Source organism: Corvus cornix, chromosome 1A (assembly GCF_000738735.6).
Source record: "Corvus cornix cornix isolate S_Up_H32 chromosome 1A, ASM73873v5, whole genome shotgun sequence".
NCBI lineage: Eukaryota > Metazoa > Chordata > Aves > Passeriformes > Corvidae > Corvus > Corvus cornix.
This window is the reverse complement of record NC_047057.1, coordinates 71,744,254-71,763,989: the sequence shown is the minus strand read 5'-3', so window position 1 is coordinate 71,763,989 and position 19,736 is coordinate 71,744,254. Positions and strand designations below refer to the sequence as shown.

The following is a 19,736-nucleotide window of genomic DNA, read 5'->3' as shown; positions in this document are numbered from 1 at the left end:
GGATGTTAGAGTTTGAGCTTGGTCCCTCACTCTGAGGCCTTGAAGAGGCTTGCTGAATTTGGGGGGAATGGACGAATTAGGCATCAGGTTGGCAAAGGAAGAAGGTAACAATCATGTTCACTGTGCCAGAGTTTGAGCTCCCTTCATTTCCCAAGCAGCCTTTCTTGCCTTTGTTTCTCTTGCCTTCAGCTTACAGTAAATGTCAAATATTTTGAGATCTCAGTGTTCATGCTGCTGTAGAGTTATGTGGGTGTGCCCAAAGCCTCTGAAAGATGCCTAGCCTTGACAGCTTGGGTTTTTTTGATCTAAAAAGACTGAATTTTCCTCTGACACCTCACCTTGACCTGCTCCTTATATCTGTGCACTGTGATCTTGCACCTCTTCTGCCTTCAAGTTGAGATTAATTGCAAGAAACTCAAAAAACCCCAACGCTTTTAAAATTCTGGCACCATGACATTCCTACTGAAGTGTTAACAGTTACCAGTGTTAACTGTTCATCACAGAGCAACAGTACTATAACCTGTCTGCCACAATCTTGGACTCCTTTGCTAATCAGCTGGAGCATTTTAAATTTATCAGATTATGGGCATTTTTTAGGCCCCATCTGGTTTTAGTAGTCAAGCTCAGTGTGAGGCCACCATGAATTTAGTACAAATCTCAATTTCGGCTTACTTTGTCTATTCATCATCCTCCAGCTTTGCACCCTAAGGTGTGATTTCTGGGAATAGTAATGCAGGATATTTACAGAAAAGAAAACCAGGCTGAAGGGGGAAGAGACTGGAAAAGGAAGGAGGCATTAGGAGTTCAGTATGAGCAGTAGTAGAGCCTTCATCTCCCTTGTGCAGCTGGGAAACAGCGTTCCAGGCTGCACAGTGAATAGATGTGCAGTGCAGTGGCCTCAATTAAAATGCAGTAAAACAAATATTATTCTCTTGTGTCATAATAATGCTTTTTCAGATGCTAATGACTTCAGTTCATACCAGTTTCCTGACCTTGGCGAGGTGCTGCATATAAACATTGCCCAGAGGGCCACTTGTGTGCTCTAGGAGAATAAATTTAGAGCTTAAAAGTTCGACTGCATGTTGTTTAGGCAAACAAAAGAATAATTTCAGAAGGAAGTGTCTAGAACTGTATAATGTGAAGGAGGTGGATTCGCAGAGTCCTGCATCTTCCAGAGCAATTTAGGTTAAGGCTGAGCATTCAGTTAAAAGGTTTCCAAAGAGGAATGGGAGTAGGAAATGAGGGAGGAAAATCTGTATGTGTTAAATTTGACATCAGAGGGAGCATTTGACATGGGAAGGGCTTTGTGTTTGTCATTTTAAACGTTTGTAATGTTATGCTGCTGGGTGGAGGTGTTTGTTTTTGTCCTGTCTCAAAGCCAAGTGTGAACTTCTAAACAGACTGTCTGGTGCCGTGTTCCTGTTCCAGGATGTGTATGAGTGTGTTGTTTGCTTTTGGATGCATATCCCTTCAAGCTATTTACAATGTCGCATCTTTCCACTTCTGGGGTAGCAAGTTCTGGACCTGTTCTGCTTCTCTACCTGAATCCTGTGTTGGGAAAAAAGTGGGGCTTAAGAAAACATTTCTGCATGTAGTTCTGTGAAATTCTCAAGAATTTCAGACTGTGGGTTTTTGCTTAGCAGGTTAAGTGCTTCTGTTTTAGTGCATTTTATTGTTTGTTTGCCTTGTGTCTTCTCAGAAATGAAGTGTATAGTCCCTGGTATATTTGGACTTGAAGATTCAGGCCTTTTCTGCGGACACATGAATTCTGTTCTAGCTGCACAGTAGTATTGATAATGCTTTCTGTATTTATTCACAACTCTTGTTTCTTGAAGGTCTTGGTGCCCCTGGTTCTGTTACAACAATTTCTGATGGAGTTGACCAGACGGGGCCAGGAACCACTGAGTGCCCTTGTGAACTTCGGGGTGACATATCTAGAAGATTATTCTGCAGATTATATCATTCAACAAGGAGGATGGGTAAGAAGACCTTATTTCTAAGTGTGATCCTAGTAGGAGTGAAAGCTGAGAGGGCTTGCTAGAAGTAAGCAGATGCAAGAAGGAATGCCTCAGGAAAAGAAATAAAACAATAATTGGGGGTCAGGACCAGCAAGGGATCTTGGGCCGTCATCTATTTCTCTTCTCTGCTCCAAGGCAGAACTGACTTTCACCCATTCATTTCTGATGTTGATATTAAAGACCTGTGTGATTGGACTCCACAATTTCCCAGGCAGTCTGTGCCAGTTCTTTGCACTTCTGGTTTGTTGGATTGCTGCTGAAATTGAAGAGGTCCTTAGGTGTCAGATAACAATTAATTTTCGTAGAGAGTGTGTTAAGGTGCTAATTTGTTGCAGTATGGTGAGCTTTGTGCTTCCCTGTTAATATCCATGGAGCGCTTCATTTGGAAACAGACACCCATAACAAAAGGTACTGTGCCCAAGATGTTCCTCTTTTTAATGGCATCTTCATCCTCTGGTGACTGCTGGAAAAGGTATATGGGTTTTTTCCTCTTCTTAGATTTCAGAGAGTTTCTTAGCAGATCAGTAGTTGGGGAGCACTTCATACAGAAATGTCAATAGGTACTAACTTATTTTTATAATAAGATAGCTAATGCATATTAGACTTTGTAGCTGTATGGGAACATGCATAGAATGAGCAATCAGGATTTCTTTGTGCTGCATTTTTCCTTGTAGAAATCTTTAATTCATGGTAACCAGTGTTCCTGAGTCATGGCGTGCTGAGAGAGTTTCATTTAGAAATACTTCAGAAATGCAGCTCACAGCTGATGAGCTGGGTCTTGAAGGCTGAGCCTAAGATTACTGGGTTTGGGAGCAATGCCAGATTTGAATGGAATTAATCTGGGATTTGTGAAATGGCTCCAGCAAGCTGATTCATTCTAAAAGGAAAAGCTGTTCAGGAAAACCCAGTGATTAAAAAAAAAGTGCTAGTAGGAAAACTCTCATTCAGAAGCTTTTTGTATTTCAAGAGTTTACCTGAGGGTTTTTTAAAGAGCAGCTTGTTCCAGAATTTCTGCACATCTGCACCTTCTTTATCTGTTCCCAGCAGTTGTGGAGGATAGTTCCCAAGGCCTGCAGGAGGGATTGTTTGTCTCTAAGGAACAGAAGCACTAACAGTGTGCAGCCAAATGACCTTAGGTCATTTGATAAATGCACTCATACCTCAAAGTTTTTTCATCCCAGGGCAGGCCCTTACTGGCAGCCCTTAGACAGATCAATGTCAGTACTTTTTTGCTTTTCTGCCTTGTTTTTTGACCTCCAAAAGGGCTGTGCTCTGTTTTCCAGCACGGCCTGCGAGGGAGGAGGCTGTGCTTTGTGTTTGGGTGACTGTGCATGGATGTACAGATCCGGGTGCTGGTGTCCAGCAGGCTCCGAGCGTGTCTGTGCACATCCAGCCAGGCAGAAAATCAGACTGACACAGGCAGGGCAGCAAACAAGCCAGAGCTATTTTTGAAACAGCACAAGAGGCGAGGAAAGAGACAAGGTGATGAAAACCCTTTCCAGATGAATTAATGTAGCTGCACTAACCTTTGTGAGTTGCTCTGGGGATGGGCTGGGGGTGCCACTGGGCATGTGGCTTTTTGTGGAGGAAGGGGAATATATGGTTATATTGTATTTTTTCTTCCCTGTAAGGAAAGGGTTCATTTTTACCCTGTGGCTTGTCTCTGGGTTTGTTCTGAGTCTGTGGGATGGCAGTGCTGGGAGCAGGGCATGGGGCCAGCGTGGGAGAGGTTGTATTCTGAGAAGGGCTGGGAAGAGCCCGGGAGGCTGGTAGCCACAGGAAGTGTTGGAGTGTATGCATTTTTTAAGATAAGCATCTGCCACAGGGGCTCTGTGGGCCAGATCAAGTTGTTAGTAATCGTTTGCTCGAGCCATAAGGGCAGTGTATAAACCTGGGAGTCTCCAGTGACTCGTGTTGCTGTGACAGTAAGAGGTTCAATGTTTGTGTTACTTTGGAGTGGTATGAAGATAGGTCTTTCCTGCAGCTGCTAAGAGCTTGCTTAAAAGTGAGAAGGTGCAAGAATAGCCTGTCTGGTTTTCAAGTCAGCTTTTCAGGGGCAGACCTGAAAAGCTCTGTAGTGTCTCATCCCTTGGCACCATGTAATTTGGGATCGTCCTCAATTTTTGGATTGAGGTCAGCCTTTGCCAGGAGGGGAGTAGCCAGTCAAAGGTAAGGGGTCAGCAGAGCCCTTCCTGTGCCCCACTGCAGATCTGTGGAGTCAGAGTTGTACAGAGCTGTGTCATCCCTTTGCTGCATCATTCTGTGCAGCCACAGTGCGGCTGGAGGAGCTCCCAGGGCTCTGCATGTGTGCGAGACTTGAGGTTCCCTTGTGGGCTCAGGAGGCCTGTGGGTCCAGGAAAGCATCTGGCTGAGGCTGGTGGACAGCTGACAAGAAGCAAAATTTCCAGCTCAAGGGAATAAAGGTTTACAAATTGGGTAGCTGTGCAGATTTCAAGAAATTGGCATGGCTTGTGGGAAATGAGAAATTTGATACACCGGAGGATGAGAAGTTGCATTTTGGTTTTCCATGCCAGTCCCACAGAGATAGGGTGCTGAGATGGTGTGTTGGAACAATGAGTGTTCCCCTCCCATTCTCCCTCCAGGCACTAAAATGGTAATTCAGCTAACTTTTGGTGGCAGTGTGGGACTGGTGGGTTGGTTGGTGAGGGAATGGCTGGCATATTTTTATGCTCCCTCTTTCACTAATTGCTCTGACAGGTTTGGCTGCAGCTCTTGCATTGTTTGACTCTTAGTATGGCCTCTCTTTTGGAGCAAAAAGCATTCTGGGCATTCCAGGTTCTCTAAACAGACATGTGGGGGCACACATTTCTTCCTCCTGACTAATCGTCCTACTAAGACCTTCTTCCTTTTTCATCTTGAGCCGTTGCAAAACAACACCCAGCCTCATTAACAAGTAGCTTTTTTCTTTCCCAAAACCAATGTTAGGGCTCAGCCAACAGACATGCAGTGTGTACATGCTCTCCCCACCCCTTCCCTCATCTCCCCACCCCTTCCCTCATCTTCCCTCCCCTTCCCTCCTCTCCACTCCCTTCTCTCCTGGTACCTCCCCTGCCTTTTTGCTCTCTCTGACTCCTCCGTGGCTCAATGCTGCTGCATCAGAAGCAATTCTTGGTCTCCTGGAAAAGTGCACAGTAAGACCAGTCAGTTGGTAAGGATTTTTTCCTGCTTCCTTTCCCACCCCTCCCCAAATAATTTATTTCTCCTCAAGTCCTGCAGATCCTGTTTTCCATGGTTAGGTTTCATCTGTGTAGAAGTATCTGGGAATGCCTATAAGGAGGAAAGAGTGTCAAATTTCTTGGAAGCTAGCTGCCTTTTTTTTCTCTCAGATTCCCATTCCTGTTAGCAGCCCCTCTGCTTTTCCCTTGTTTGAACCTGTTTATCAGCGTGCAGTTAATAACCTTTCTTCTCAGCACAAGCCTGGGAGTTATAATTGTGACCCATGGCAGAAATTGTCTCTGCCTTCCCAGGGGTCTTGTCTCATGAAGTTCAGACCTGGATTTGCATTTAACTAGTTAACTGCCCGTGCTGAAGGGAATAAAAGTAAATTTGCTTGAAATCTGCATAGTGTTTACAGTTTCGTGTCTCAGCATTAGAGGAGCTGTTTTCTCCGTGTCTCCAGTGTTTTGTCTTGGGCTTTGCAGCTGGTTTAGTTGTTCTCTTTGCTGCTGTTGATTGAATAATACACATATTAGAGAGTGTTAACAATCCGGAGGAGAAAGAGAGTAAAGAGCCAATTGTCATCGTAAGGAAGAGAGGTAGTCAGTTTGTGCTTCTGGAGATGAAGATCTCCTTCTGCAGCAGTCCAGGTGTCTGCCCTGGGAATGACAGTGCAGAAATAGAGAGATGTGCTCTGCTGGAGGAGAGGGAAGTAAGTTTAATGTGGCACGAGATGCAGGAAAGGGCAGTCTAGTTAGAGGAGTCCTAGCAAGGAGTTTTCCTTTCAAAATAACTATGCTTTATGCTTGTATCGTCGAATACTGCAGTGAAGTGTCCACTTTTATTTATATGCAACTTCTTTGGTACAGTAATAGATTCTTTTAAAATTTTAGGCACTGTGGCTGAAGGACATTAAATGGTAAAAGAGCAACTAGATCTCCTTTCTGTTTTCCCTTCCAGTAACTTCAAATCTGAACAAGTGGTCTATAAAAAACTGAATTTACCTCATTTTAAACCCATAAGACTGAAACCTTAAAGGGTGTTGCTTTGGTGCTGACTTCCTGCCGGTTGTATAGGTTGTATTGGAAGGCAGGGATGGAAGAGGATCATTTCTGCAGGCTGTTCTAGCTAAAGCATTCCTTGAAGGGAATGGGAGTGGTGGCTGCAATGTCAGAGTGCTTTGATGTGGTTCACTCGACCTTTTTTTTGCTTTTTTTCTCCTTAATAAAAAGTGCAGTCCTATTTGTAAGAACTCTACTCTCTTTTTCTTGGCTCCACCTATCTTGACAGTTTCAGAGGGATGAACAGAGGGGCACAGTAAGTGCCTGAGGGCTTTTTGTGACTTCTTTATATTTTAAAATGTTTTGTTCTGGATCTGAGTGTTGTCAGCAGCTCCTTTATAATCCATTGCTCTGAAGGATTAGCCGGGTGGTGCTGTCAGGTCTGACTTCCATGAGGGTCTGAAAAGGTTTGGTATAATGGGGCTGGGGATGGAGACAGGGAGCAGATGGAGCGGCAGCCTGGGCACAGCCACGTGGGAGTGAAGCTTCCTGACCGCAGCAGCCATCCCTGGGCACAGGCACCCCTGCTCCAGCACACAGCTGCTCCTCTGCCACAGCTACAAATCATGAAACAGACACATTCCCAGCTCTAGGGAAGTTTGTTGTTGTGGGAAGTTTGCTTATTTCCCCGAGGGAGGTGTCTTAGGATCCCTGGACACAGGCCAGTTTGTCCCTCCTTGCCTCTTGTTTTTCAGACACTGGATTTTAAGCACAAGTGCATTTAATGGGTTCCTAGTGCTCATTGCTGTGACACTGTTGGTGTGGGGAAAGCGGCTGTAGAAGCATAGAATATCCTGAGTTGGAAGGGACCCACAAGGATCACTGAGTCCAAGCCCTGAGTCACACCATGTGCCTGGGAGCATTGTCCAAACGCTTCTTGAACTTCATTTCTCTCTGGGATAGTCAGGGATAGTCAGTGCCCTCACCTAAGAAACTTTCTAGCTGAGTTGAGTGTTTGAAATTTTTATGATAGCCACTATTGCTCTCCTGGGATAATGTGTTCTGCCAGCATTTCCTCTTGAACCTCAAGATACTGTTTTTCTCAGGGATTTTATATGGCTCTGTTTAGTTTTGTGTTGAGGGGTTGAAGCCCAGGGAACGTGGAGATTTTTTCCCCTGGTGGCACTTTCTGACCTGTACAGAATTTCTGCCTGTGTTAGAAAAAATCAGGGTCTGGGGTGTACAGGTGGCTGGGCTGTATATTTTTTCAGGTGGGCTTTTTTGTGTCTTCGGAAATGGGTTTTGTGTGAGTTGCCTATCCACATCATTCCTTGTTTATACTTTCAGAACTGAACCAGAGAGACCAGTAGAGCTTCTAAGAACACTTAAAACCAAACCCTAGAAGAAGCTTCAACAGGAGTTAGGCACAGTTGTTTTGCATTTTCCTGCTCTTTGGAGTTTACAGGGCAGGGCATTCAAAGCCTGCTCTAAGATGCAGCAAATGCTCTGTTGGACACCTTAATGGGGATCTCTTATGTTCACGGTCTAATCACATCTCCATTACAGATGCAATGTGTGCTGCTACTCCTACTATTTTTGGTAGAGAAAAGAGTTGCTTTTATCTTTGAGACATTCAGAATTTTGATTTGAATATATCTCTTGGCACCAGAAGCAGCTTCGCATAAATGATGCTGGAATTATTTAGTTAAAGGTTTTGCTGTTTAGCAAATACATACTGTAGTTAATGAGTCTGTTTGTTTGTATACACTTAATAATAGACATATTAGAAAACTATGAAAGGTAATATAGACAACATAAGAGTCAGTTTCTGTGTCTTGGGGGAGGCTTTGTTATGTTTGCTGCCTTTAAATCATAATTGAAAGTTAACAGGTGTTTTTAAGTATCAGTTCTATACTATATTACTGGAAGAGCTTTCAGACATTTTTTCCCTTCCTTTCTTAGCAGTGTGCAGTTGTCCAGTGTAGCTCACCCTGTAGCATACTGGCTGTAGCCCCTCCTGAGGGCAGGTGTGCCACGTTTGTTAACAGTGCTTCCTGTTACGTGCAGAAGCATCGTGGAACATTCCTGCAAGTCAAACCCCATAGGCAGAGGACGGTGATTGATTCTGGTAGCTGATCTTTTCCTCAAGACTGCCTCATGGCACGTGGCTATTCTTGCTGTTCTAGCCAAGCAGGGAAGTCTGCAGTTCTCTGTCTCCTCGTAAGTTGTGCCAGCTCTTCCCTCAAGTGGCAGTGGTTGGGATCAGGAGTGGCAGGAAGCTGCAGTGAGGGATTTGAGCTTCTCTGCCACACCTGACGTGGTTCTCTAAATATGCTGGATGAGGAGAAGCACTCCCAAGTTTGCAAGTTTCCCACTGCAAATATGAAAAAGAGCAGCTATGATCTTTCTGGTTTGAAGCAGTAGACTGTCTGTTTACAATAAACAAAGCAGATAAAGAAATGCTTACATACATTACTTGCTTACTATTAAATCTAAAGTGTAGGGCTTATGTAAGGCCTCCTCAGGTTATTAAAAATCCTTCCACATGTTTCATCCTGTCCTGGAATAATCTGCCTGCTGGAGCTTTGCTTCTGGGTCACATCTGTAGATGAATCAAGAGAATTGTCCTAAATGTCATTCAGTTTTTATTGCAACTGCTCTAAAAGGGAAAAAACCCCACCAAAGTGCAAACCTCGACTGAACCAGCACAAAATCCGAGCTTTATCCGCTTGACTTTACGTATTAAATCTTAATTCAGCTCAAGAAATATTAATCATGTATCCTAAATAATGCCTATTACTGTCTGGATTTTCAATTAAAGCTTCATAAGCTTTTAACGAAAAAGTGCTGGAATTACCCACTGCCAGTGTGTCAGCTCTGCCCCAACCTTCCCAGCCACGGGCAATCTGTCTCTCCAAGCCTGGGGAGTTGTGTCCCTGAGGCACTGACACGGAAGGTAAATTGTCTGTAAAGACAGAAAGGAATCAGCCAGGCTGCATAAGGCTCTGATTTATGGGGAGCCAGCAACTGATAACTCTTTTGAGGTCAGCACAGTTTGCGTGAGAAAAGGAACAATAAAACTCTTGAGCCCCTTGGGCCCTCCTCCCTCCTGCTGAAGGCAGGCTGCGTGTGTAGTGTTGGCACACGTATTAACGGGGTGTTCGGAATGGGGAGGATTGCCCCTGTTCCTCGTGTAACCATCCCTTCATTTCCTTACCCTCTCCAGAGCACTTTATCCTGCATTACCCTATGCCCAGATCTTACCTGTATTTTGTGAGAAGCATATCTCCAGTGAAAGTATGTATTTAGAAGTCTCAAGATGGTTTAAATTTCAGGGCAGTCTCTGTACGCGCTGTCCCCACTGACTACAGGTGGCTCCATCCTCCCCTCCGTGGGCTGCTGAGTCATGGCTCAAAGCTTTCACCAGTGCACAGTGTGTGACTTCAGGGGAATTCAGGCTGTCTGAATGTAGCCCTTGTTGGTGCTTTTTTTGCTACAATGGCCAGAGCTCACAAATCCTCAGCAGCATAGTGTGTTTTTGGAATATTTTGGTATATGCCTCATGCTGAGTGAGTCACAGCAGCATGGGTACGCTTCCACTGGAATGTTAAGAGCAGAGCTGTTATCAGCGGTGTGTGCCCCTGTTCTTTCTTCTAATGTCACACCACAGATGTAGTCTAGTGTGTTGTGATGTGGTGTGGACAGGAAATAAATTCATCCTGATTTGTGGAAGTGTAGAGCTGACCAGAGAGGAGGATAGTACAGAGGTTCGTGAGACTGCAGGTTTTACCCCTAATTATTTCATTGTTTGATTGCCATTTTTCTGAGTCTGTGTCACCTGTGGAAGTAAAAAATTGGCTTCGATTGTAGGTGTCTATTAGTGGCTTATATTCCAGTGAGAGTATTGCCTACTTTAACAACATCCAGAGCAAAACCTGATGGTCAGAGGAGTGAGCGTGCAATCTCAGAGTGTGTGGGCAGCGGGCTGCCTGTCCATTCTCAGCACAGGGTGGTGGAAGCCAGCCACAGTGGCTGACCTGTGCTGTGCTGCTCTCCAGTGTCTGCTGGAGCAGGACAGCTTGGTGCTGTGTGTGGAGTCCTGTCCTCCCACGCTGCACAGCAGCCCTGGCCCACACAGCTCAGTACTTGGTCTCTTTGGATCCAGTAACCTCTGCCTTTACTTAAGTTTCTTGGCTCTTTTCCGTCACCCTTAATTTGTAATGCTGGTTGCTTCCTCCTACGTGTAGAGCTCTATTTTGTTTTAACAGCCTGAGTTGGATTAAAAAAAAAAAGAGCTCTTCTACTGGAATGTGACTTTCAAGAGGGTGCTGGAGTCTTGACTTGTCAGTGCCTGCTTGCAGAGCAGAGCTTGCTTTGGGTTTGGCATGTGGGTGGTGTCTGAACATTTTTACAAATTTAATGCTTTACTCATTTTTATTGCATTCTGAATTAAGACTTTGTGGTGATCCTCAAGTGGTTAGTAAACAGCTTAATTGCTTTTAACCCTTTCCCTGAGGAACTCTGTGCATCCTTTCACTTCAGTTTCTGAACATCTTACCAAGCTGGATCATGTTTCCCACACCTGAGCAGTTTAAAAGCATTTATGAAGGAAAGTTCTTTTGCAAGTGTTCTATAATAGTCCTTTGTCCATGTCCTAATATCTTCCAAAATTCCATGGGCTGAGGGTTAAAAATATCTCTGCAAAATAAAAATCGTGTTTGTTTTTAACTGGGATCAGTTCCTGACACAGGACACTGTGTGGATCCATAAAAAGTTGTGAAACAACCAAGGAGGTGTCTTGGAATGGGAAACTATAGGTAGGAATCAAGCCCCAAATTCACAGGTGTTGGGAAGGGTTTAAAGCTTCGAGTGCTTTAGGAGAGCTATTGCATGCAGAAGGGAGAAGGAGAATGAATGGAATTTTTGTTATGATGGACTGTACAGGAAAGCTTGGAATTTGCACAGAAGGGGCTCCTAGCACTGCAGTACTTGCTAGAATGTTCAAATCATTTTTGTTACAAGCAAGAAAGTTACTGAATCTTTGTTAATTGTTTCACAGACTTCTATTATATGGCATACGAAACTTCAGGGTTCCTCTCTGCTGCCATCTCTTTGTCCTCAGTTCAGTGGGGATAGAGTTAATTTTCTTCCTAGCTGGTACAGAGCTGTGTTTTGGATTTAGAATGAGAGTAACATTGATAACACCCTGATGGTTTAGTTGTTGCTGAGTAGTGCTACCCCTAAATCAAGGACTTTTCAGTGTCCCATGCTCTGCCAGTGAGGAGAGGCACCAGAAGCTGGGAGGGAGCGTGGCCAGGGCAGCTGATGCAAACTTGCCAAAGGGATATTCCATACCATGGACCATCAAGCCCAGTGTATGAACTGGGGCTGATCACAGGGAATCAGTATTTTACACTTGCAGTTTCTCCAGCTGGAGCCCACTGTCAAATTTTCAGGATGCCTACAGATTTTTCCTAGCTAAATAGAAGCAAGCAAACCCTGTCACAGTCTCTGGGTGTCTGTGCTTGGTTGGTTGTTTCAACTTCAGTTGTGTAGCCAAAGTTATGACGGCTGTCTTCAAAAGTAAACTTGTTTAAGAATAGCTAAAATGGTAGTAAAATACTAGAATTACTGTAGATTCCATCTTGTTGGTACAAAGTAGAAATAAAGGCTTCAGATAGCACTGGAAATAGGATAAAATTAATGTAAGAGGAACACTGTTAGATGAAAATGGACAAGCAATAGAGAGCACTTGCACAGAAAGGAGTGGGGAGTGGTATCGAGCACCTGAATTTGCTTTCTTTTTCTTTGTTCTGTTGCAGTTTGGTTTCAGACTTTAGTATCTTGTCGGGTTAATGATGACCATGTGGTGTGTTTTGGTGATTAATCAGTGATAAAGTAGTGTCAGGGAAAGGAGGAGCTCCCAAGCAAAGCTCATAAAAGAGGTCCCATTCTCTGGAAACGCCAGCAGGACCAGCTGGGTTCCGTAGTCTCTACTGAAATGTAGGTCAGGCAGCTGCTGCTCCTGCAGAGCCCCTCTCATCTTTCTTCCAGCTCACCAAGTTTCCAGGTGTCCTGTTCTCCCGTACAGGGGAGGGAACGCTGAAGCCGTCGTTCACATGTTGTGTCCTCCTTTTGTTTGTAGGGAACAGTCTTTACTTTGGAATCCGAAGAGGAAGAGTATCCCGGGCTCATTGCAGAGGACAGCAATGACATCTACATCCTGACCAGTGACAACTCAGTACAGGTGAGCCCCCCGGAGTCCCCCACGGTGACCACGTCGTGGCAGTCGGAGAGCCTGCCCGTCTCCCTGTCGGCGAGCCAGAGCTGGCACACAGAGAGCCTGCCAGTGTCCCTGGGACCTGAGTCCTGGCAGCAGGTGGCTATGGATCCTGAAGAAGTCAAAAGCCTGGACAGCAACGGAGGGGGTGAAGAGAGGAGTGAGAACAACTCTTCCAACTCCGACATTGTGCATGTGGAGAAGGAAGAGATACCAGAGGGGATTGAGGAAGCGGTGGTGTCAGCCGGCGCTGCAGAGACCATGCAGGCAGCGTTTCCAGAAACCTCTGCTGCTTTACAGGAAACAAAGCCTCCTGAAATTGCTGCTGCTGAAAAAGCACATCCCTCTGCACTGCTGCGTACAAAACAGGAGGAAAAGGGAAAAGCAGCTGAAGAGCTTATTGAACCTGAAATCCCCGTGTTAAGTAAACCTGTCCCAAAGTTAGCCCCATCAGAAGAAAAGGCTGCACCAGAACCTGAGAAAATACTGCTTCCAGGGGAAAAAAAAGTGGGGAAAGAGGGCCATTTGGAAGAAATAGAAGAGAAATCCTCAGCTGCAGAGGAGAAGCCTATCCTATTGCCAGAAGGGAAATCTATACTGCTGTACGGCGGGGCTGCTGCGGTTGCTATATTGGCTGTAGCAGTCGGAGTAGCGCTGGCGCTTAGGAAAAAGTAACGCAGCTCTCTTGAGGAGGAGGGGGGAGAGAAGAGAGCACATCCAATTTTTGTAGTTGTGTTACCTAAAGGTTGAGCTGCCTGCTGTTTAATTGGACATTTGAGTAACTCAGTGGTGATGAGGTGAGGTTGTTCAATAAGCCTCCAGCTACGGACAATCATGTTTTTAGTAGAATTGGGGCGGGGACTGGTTTTTCGTGATTAAAGTATGGGGGTATTTTTAAAAAAAAAAAAAATCTGCAAATTTAAGAACTTAAGTGCAGGTGCTGAAGAAAGGGGTGCTCATACTCTAGGAACTGGAACAGAGAATCCCCAGGGGAAGGGGAGAGCCAGCTGCTGCCAGCCCCTGGAGATTTTGGCTTCTCAGATTGACCGCTATTGCAGCTGTGCTGTCTTGTCACTTCCTGTTGCGCCCCTGAGCCCCTCCTAACAAACATTAGCCAACCTGAGTCCTGTAGCGAGAGGCTGGTCTCCCTTTTGTCTCAGCTTCCTCTCAGGTACAGCACTGCTCCTCATAACCTTCCAGGTTCCTCCTAAGCCCCAGTGGGACAGTGCTTATTCTTACCTCTTGGCTCACACCGGTTTTGGCCCCTAACGTTTACTGGAGCCCCATCCTGTGAAGATGCTGCCTCTCTATAGCTGTATTATCTCTGAGCATCCTGGTGTTCCTGGGGCAGAGGTGCTGCCCAGGAGGGTGGGGGGGGACACTGCTATTTGCTGGTTTGAGAATCCATTTGCTCTGCTCCTGCCCAGCCCACTTTACTGCAACTCTTCAGTTATCAGAGGTACGAAATTCATGCTGGACACGGTGCCATTGGGATCAGTACTCTGATATCTGGGGTATATTCAGCAAAAATACAGCAAAACCGTGTGGAAGCAAGGCCAGTGCCTCAAGTGCAATTCAGATGTTAGACGCTCTGCTGTGTCACGCTGCAGTCTGCATTGTCTTTCCCAAGTTAAGCACAGAGTGTATTTAGTCCTCACTTGGTCTTGCCTGTGACAGAATCCCAGATATATAAAGCAATGGATTCTAGTAACTGAGCAAAACAGCATTAAACATCTCTATCTGCTTCTTCCTGACCTGGCCCGGAGTGGTGTTCAGTGCGATTTCTTTTGCCACTGTGAATCTGTAATTAGCTAAACTTACAGCTTCACAAAGGATGAGCAAATTACTTTGGCAAAAAAGGAAATGCCCCTTCCTGCAGTCACAACACTTCAGGTGTGTGTGGAGAGAAACCCTGCAAGTATTGCCCTGCTCCTTAGTCGGATCCAGCCACAAGCGTTGCTCTTTCAGCGCGTGTTTGTGTGTCTGTCCTTGTCCATCCTGCAGCTCCGTGGGCAAGGCCTTGGGCTTCCCAGGAAGAACTGTGGACGCATCTCTGAGGGTTGGTGCTGGCACTGTGGCTTAGACCAGATGGAGGAAGGTGAAAGGGAACTCGTGATAATGTAAAAAACTAAACATGAGCTTATGGGAATCTTCGCAAAGCACAAAGATAAGGTACTTTTATTTCTAAATAACCATATCAAGAGTACATCTCCTGATGAGCCTGTTTCTTACAGGATCTCAGAATGAAGAGATCTTAGTATATTCTCTATTTTAGAATATTCTTGCTGCATTTTCCTATCCCAGGATGCTGGAAAGTTAGTCAGAATGTGTCAGATTCTGAGGAATTATTTTTGTTTAAGCTTTTGTGAAATGGATTTTTTAGAAAACTTACTGGACTTTGAACTCTGTGTGTGTGAAGTTGAATATTAAGAGGAAGGGTTGTCATGTATATACTGCTGCTGTGGACTGAACTTGGGAGCTCTGGAGTTCTGGACTGTACTGTTGATCGATTGCTCTTCTTCCATGTACAAAACATAGTAGGTTGGCCTTATCAGAAAAAAAACCCCAAATCTTTTACCACATTGCTGAATGAGATTGACTTTTTTTTGCCATTTTCTGGTGCCCTGCTGGTACTCGTTGTTGTCCTGTGTCCGCAGAATGGGTCACTGGGACCTCTTCACGCCACATACTCTGGTGTCTGCCTTCCCCCACCACAGCAGTTCCCTCTCCTGGCCCCTTGCAGGAGTTTCCCTCACGTGGAGGAGAGGTCTCTTCATGCTCTGTCACGGACATGCAGGACCAGTTTTGCTTCGTTTCACATGTCGTGTTTATCGAGGAATGCTGCAGTCTCTGAGGTGGCAAGAGCAGCTTTATTGCTTGGTCAGTCAGGGTAGGGCTGCCCCTCTCCTGCTGCTTTGCTGGTGGCTTTGGGTTCTTCTCTGGGCACGTTCTCTGTGGGAGAGAACTGTTCTTAACCTACAGCCTCTCCTTACTGAAGATGATGAACCTACTTTTGGTACATCCCCACCTCTTGCCACACAGCAGGTTACTCTGAAGCAGAGATGGAGTCTGTGGACACTGGGTAAGTTGTGAACCGACGGGGGGAGGATGGAGGCAGGGCTGGTGTTACTTCATCTCTTCTGTGGATGTGGTTGTTTGGGTAGTAGTGTGGAGATGGGTAGAGGATAGACAAGAATAAATCCAGACTGGCTAGGGAGGAAATTCCTAACTTACTGGCACAAGGAGCCCAGTGGGGCATGAAATAAAAAGCTTCCACGCACAGCAGTGAGAAGGTGGCAGTAGCAGTAAGGAAAATAGATTACTGTGTTAGGCATTTTTGTGGTCAGGCAGAAGCCTTGAGTATCCAGTGTGTTGCTACATGTAATGGAGCGTCAGTTGCACCATGTTTTGGTTGCTTGGTCCTTTCTTTATAAAATTCTTCTCCTTTTAGGGTCTTTCAGATTTGACAAGTCAGCAAGATTTTGTACCCTCTTGTCCCCCACCCCACTGACCACGTGTTCAGAAAATTCCTTGTATGAGTCTTTCCTCCAGGAGCACTCTGCTAGTTAACAAGGTCAGCTGTGGGGTGACTTGAGTCAGAGTTTGGAGTCCTGTGGTCAGAGCTGGGACAGGCTTTGTGGAAGTCACCAAAGGGTGGATAAGCTCAGATGGCAGCGTTCTTACAGACCTGAGTGAGAGGCTGCACTGCTAAGAGGTGTGAATTAGAAAATGGAAGTTTTCTTCCCCCCATCTTCAAGTATATTACAGTATTCTTAAACTTGCAGGGTCCAGATACCCCGAAAGGTATGATGCAGCCTCTCTTCAGTGGATCTCTTGTAGCTGGCAGAGGGAAGGCAGGAGCTATATACTTAGAACAGGGCATATAGAATTACTTTTGCTTGTTTTGCTTATCCCCTTCCCAGAAGTGCCTCAATATCTGTCCTCGAGTGGCCTCTACTTTAACAAAATAATCTACCTTAGACCCATTCTGTCCTCACTTTATCCTTAGCATACCCTAAAGGTGAGATGCTAAAACAGCAGAGGACTGGATCTATGAAAAAAGTGGCAAATACTTAGGGAACTGCAGTGGGCAGCACGCTCAATAAAGAGCTGTCAGGGGAGAGGCTTTCTCTCTAAGATAAGGTGCAACTTAAATTCAGCTGTGCTTAATTCTAAGCTGGGCTTAGTTGGGCACTGTGGCTGGGAGCTGGGCAAGGACTTTCTTAAGCTGGCACTGCAGGAACAAGAGGCTGAGAGCAAAGACTGAAACCCAGATTCCTCTGTTGCCCAAAAGCCCAAAGTGCAGATGCGGAGCCACGTCCCAGCCTGTTGCAGCTCTTGAGTGCTGGGTGGAGCCTGGTGGCTCCTGCCTCCTGCATCCCTTGAGCTTCAGAACATCCAGGCTGTGAGGCTGTAGGTGGCACGGCAGTGCTGAGCTGCTCAACTGGCCCAAACAGGAATATTACTGGGTGCACAGAGAGGCAGCTTAAAAACTCAAGGTTTTGGTTCTCACTGGTCTGGGTGGATGCTGAGTAGAGGTTCTCATGGTGGGAATTCGGCTGCTGAAAACTACTGAAAATTACTTCAATCTAAAATACTAGGTCTGGCCCAACAAAACAAGCAGAGGCAAGGAAGCAGCACTTCTGCAGCTTTCTGTCCTTTCAGATGTGAATCTGCAGGTACTCACCAGTCCAAAGAGAAGCCCCGACCACAGAGCCGGGCAATGCAGCAGAAGCGTGGTCTCTGTTCAGTATTGCACTGGGGTTTGGTAAATTCTGGCTGGGGGTGAAGTGCCTGTTGTGGTGGTTGCAGTTTCTTTCCTAACTTGCCTTCTGGAGAGCAAGTCAGTGTTACAGGAATCCATCCTTGCTGTCTGCAGGGGCTTTATTTTTCATCCTGCCTGGGGCTGTGCTCAGGCAGCTGCAGCTCAAGGGCCAGGTGGAAGCTGCAGTGCTGAGTGCTCTTACACAGGACAAGTTTTGCTGCCAGAATCCCATTTCCTTCCTTCCCACATAGCACCGATCACAGCTAGGCTAACACTTGGGACTGGATTTTTAAACTAATCAATGCTTTCTAATGGTCACAAACGAAAAATTTAATTAGCACTAAACAAGCAAGCTTCTGAAGTTTGGTCTTCTTCCATTTTAATGATTGTAGTAGATAAAATAATGTGAGGGTATAACCCTTCGCTGTAGTTAATGTCAGTTACAGAGGTATGGCAGTACTGGCAAAGCCCTAGGAAGGTAGATCTTGCTGTTCTGGCAAAAAGCTAGAAATGCTTTTGTCATTGCAGTCTCTCATTCACTAAGCCAGAGCAAGCTCCTGTTAGGGAATTTGAGAGTGTCATTACTAGATTCTTTTGCTGTGAAATGGGGGAGTGGGATGGAGAGATGCACATGGCCAGCCCAGCTGTGATGGCTATGGGCATCAGAAAAACCCAGGGCTTCAGTAGAATGTCACATTCCAGGCTCTATTTGTGTCTGCTCATATTGGAGCACAATGGGAAAAATTCCTCTTTAGTATCTTTATTGATGATCTGGATGAGGGGATTGAGTTTAACATTAGCAGGTTTGCAGATGACACCAAGCTGGGTGCAAGTGTCAGTCTGCTGGAGGGTAGGAGGGTTCTGGGAAGGACCCGGACAGGCTGGAGCAATAAAAGCTGAGTCCAGTGCTACAATGTTCAAGGAGACCAAGTGCCTGGTCCTACACTTCGGCTACAACAACCCCCTGCAAAACTACAGGTTGGGGACACAAACTACAGGTTGGAGACACAGTGGCTGGACAGTGGCCAAGCAGGAAGGGGCCTGGGGCTATGACTGACAGCAGCTGAACATGAGCCAGCAGCGTGCCCAGGTGGCCAAGAAGGCCAAGGGCACCTGGCCTGGATCAGGAATATGTGGCCAGCAGGACCAGGGCAGTGATCCATTCTTCCCCTGTACTCGGCCCTGCTGAGGCTGCACCTTGAGTCCTGGGGCCAGTCCCAGGCCCCTCAGAGATGCTGGGGCGAGTCCAGAGAAGGGCAGCAAGGCTGGTGAAGGCTCTGGAGCACGAGTCTTACAAGGAGCAGCTGGGGGAGCTGGGAGTGTTCAGCCTGGAGAGGAGGAGGCTGAGGGGAGAGCTCACCACTCTCTACAAGTACCTGAAAGGAGGCTGGAGCCAGGTGAGGGTCGGGCTCTGCTCCCAGGAAACAGCAACAGGACCAGAGGAGAGTCTGAAGCTGTGCCAGGGGAGGTTTAGTTTGGACATTAGGAAGAAGTTCTTCACAGAAAGGTGATTGGGAATTGGAAAGGGCTGCCCAGAGAGTCACCATCCCTGCAGGTGTTTAAGAAAAGACTGGATCTGGCACTCAGTGCCATGGTTGAGTTGGCAAGGTGGTGTTTGGCCATAAATTGGACTCGATCTGGAAGGTCTTTTCCAACCTATGTGATTCTGTGAAATATGGAGGGGTGAAGCACAGTATCTGCTCTACCTAGTGAGGGCAGAAGCTCTGCATGACTGTATTTGGCTTGGACTGCTTAATTTCAGCACTAGGAGGGATGCAAGAACAGTATTGCTTTGACTTCATGTATGTACCTGTGCTTAAAAGTGCAAGCTCTGTATTGCCATTAAAAAAAAAGGAGGGGGGGGGGATGTTTATAAAATTTAAACCAGCACTACCTGACTCTGGTAGACCAAGCTTGCAGGGCCAGGTCTAGGCAACAGAACTCAGTGTGTGTCCAACAGAGTGACCTCTCCTAACCAGGCCTTGGCTGGGGAATGACAGCAGCTTGGAAGGGTCAGTAGTGTTAAGTCCAGGGGAACCACAACACATCACTCACATCCACCTCCTTAAGTAACTTTATCACTTTTTTTTCTACATAGAGCTGACCTTCTCTCAGTCTCTTGGGTAGGCTGACTTGCTTCCTCCAAGCTAGAGGTCTATGGTCATGCTGTAGAAGTGGGGGAGCTCCTGTTAGCTTCCAGTGGAAGCTGCTTTTGATCTCCCTGCAGTATCTGCAGGGCAGGCAAGGGACACTATCGACATGGACACAACAAACTGCCGAGGATGCATCTTCCTGCTATACCTGTAGGGGCTTTGTCCTCATTTTTAACTTGCAGGATAAGCTTTTATTCAAGTGTAAACCTAAATCCCACTCAGACCAAAAGAATGCCACTTGATTTGTTAAGTAGCAGAGACTAATGGGACTGACTGAAGCTGCAGGTTAGGGGATCTCTTCTGCTAGGCTGCTGCTGGGTGTAAGCAAATGGTGACAGACTT

The 19,736-nt window shown here is 46.1% G+C and overlaps 1 protein-coding gene across 3 annotated transcripts in view; it reads left to right on the top strand.

The window, feature by feature from the left end:
* Positions 1–16,531, top strand: part of BCL2L13 (BCL2 like 13) — a 36,629-nt gene extending 20,098 nt beyond the window's left edge. For all 3 annotated transcript variants that reach the window (XM_039570305.1, XM_019288747.3, XM_010404135.4), the window contains exons 6-7: positions 1,836–1,979; positions 12,342–16,531. In XM_039570305.1, coding sequence (XP_039426239.1) covers positions 1,836–1,979; positions 12,342–13,151 — 954 coding nt within the window. In that variant the 3' untranslated portion in view covers positions 13,152–16,531. The remainder of the gene's footprint in view (positions 1–1,835; positions 1,980–12,341) is intronic.
* Positions 16,532–19,736: the final 3,205 nt, after the last annotated feature.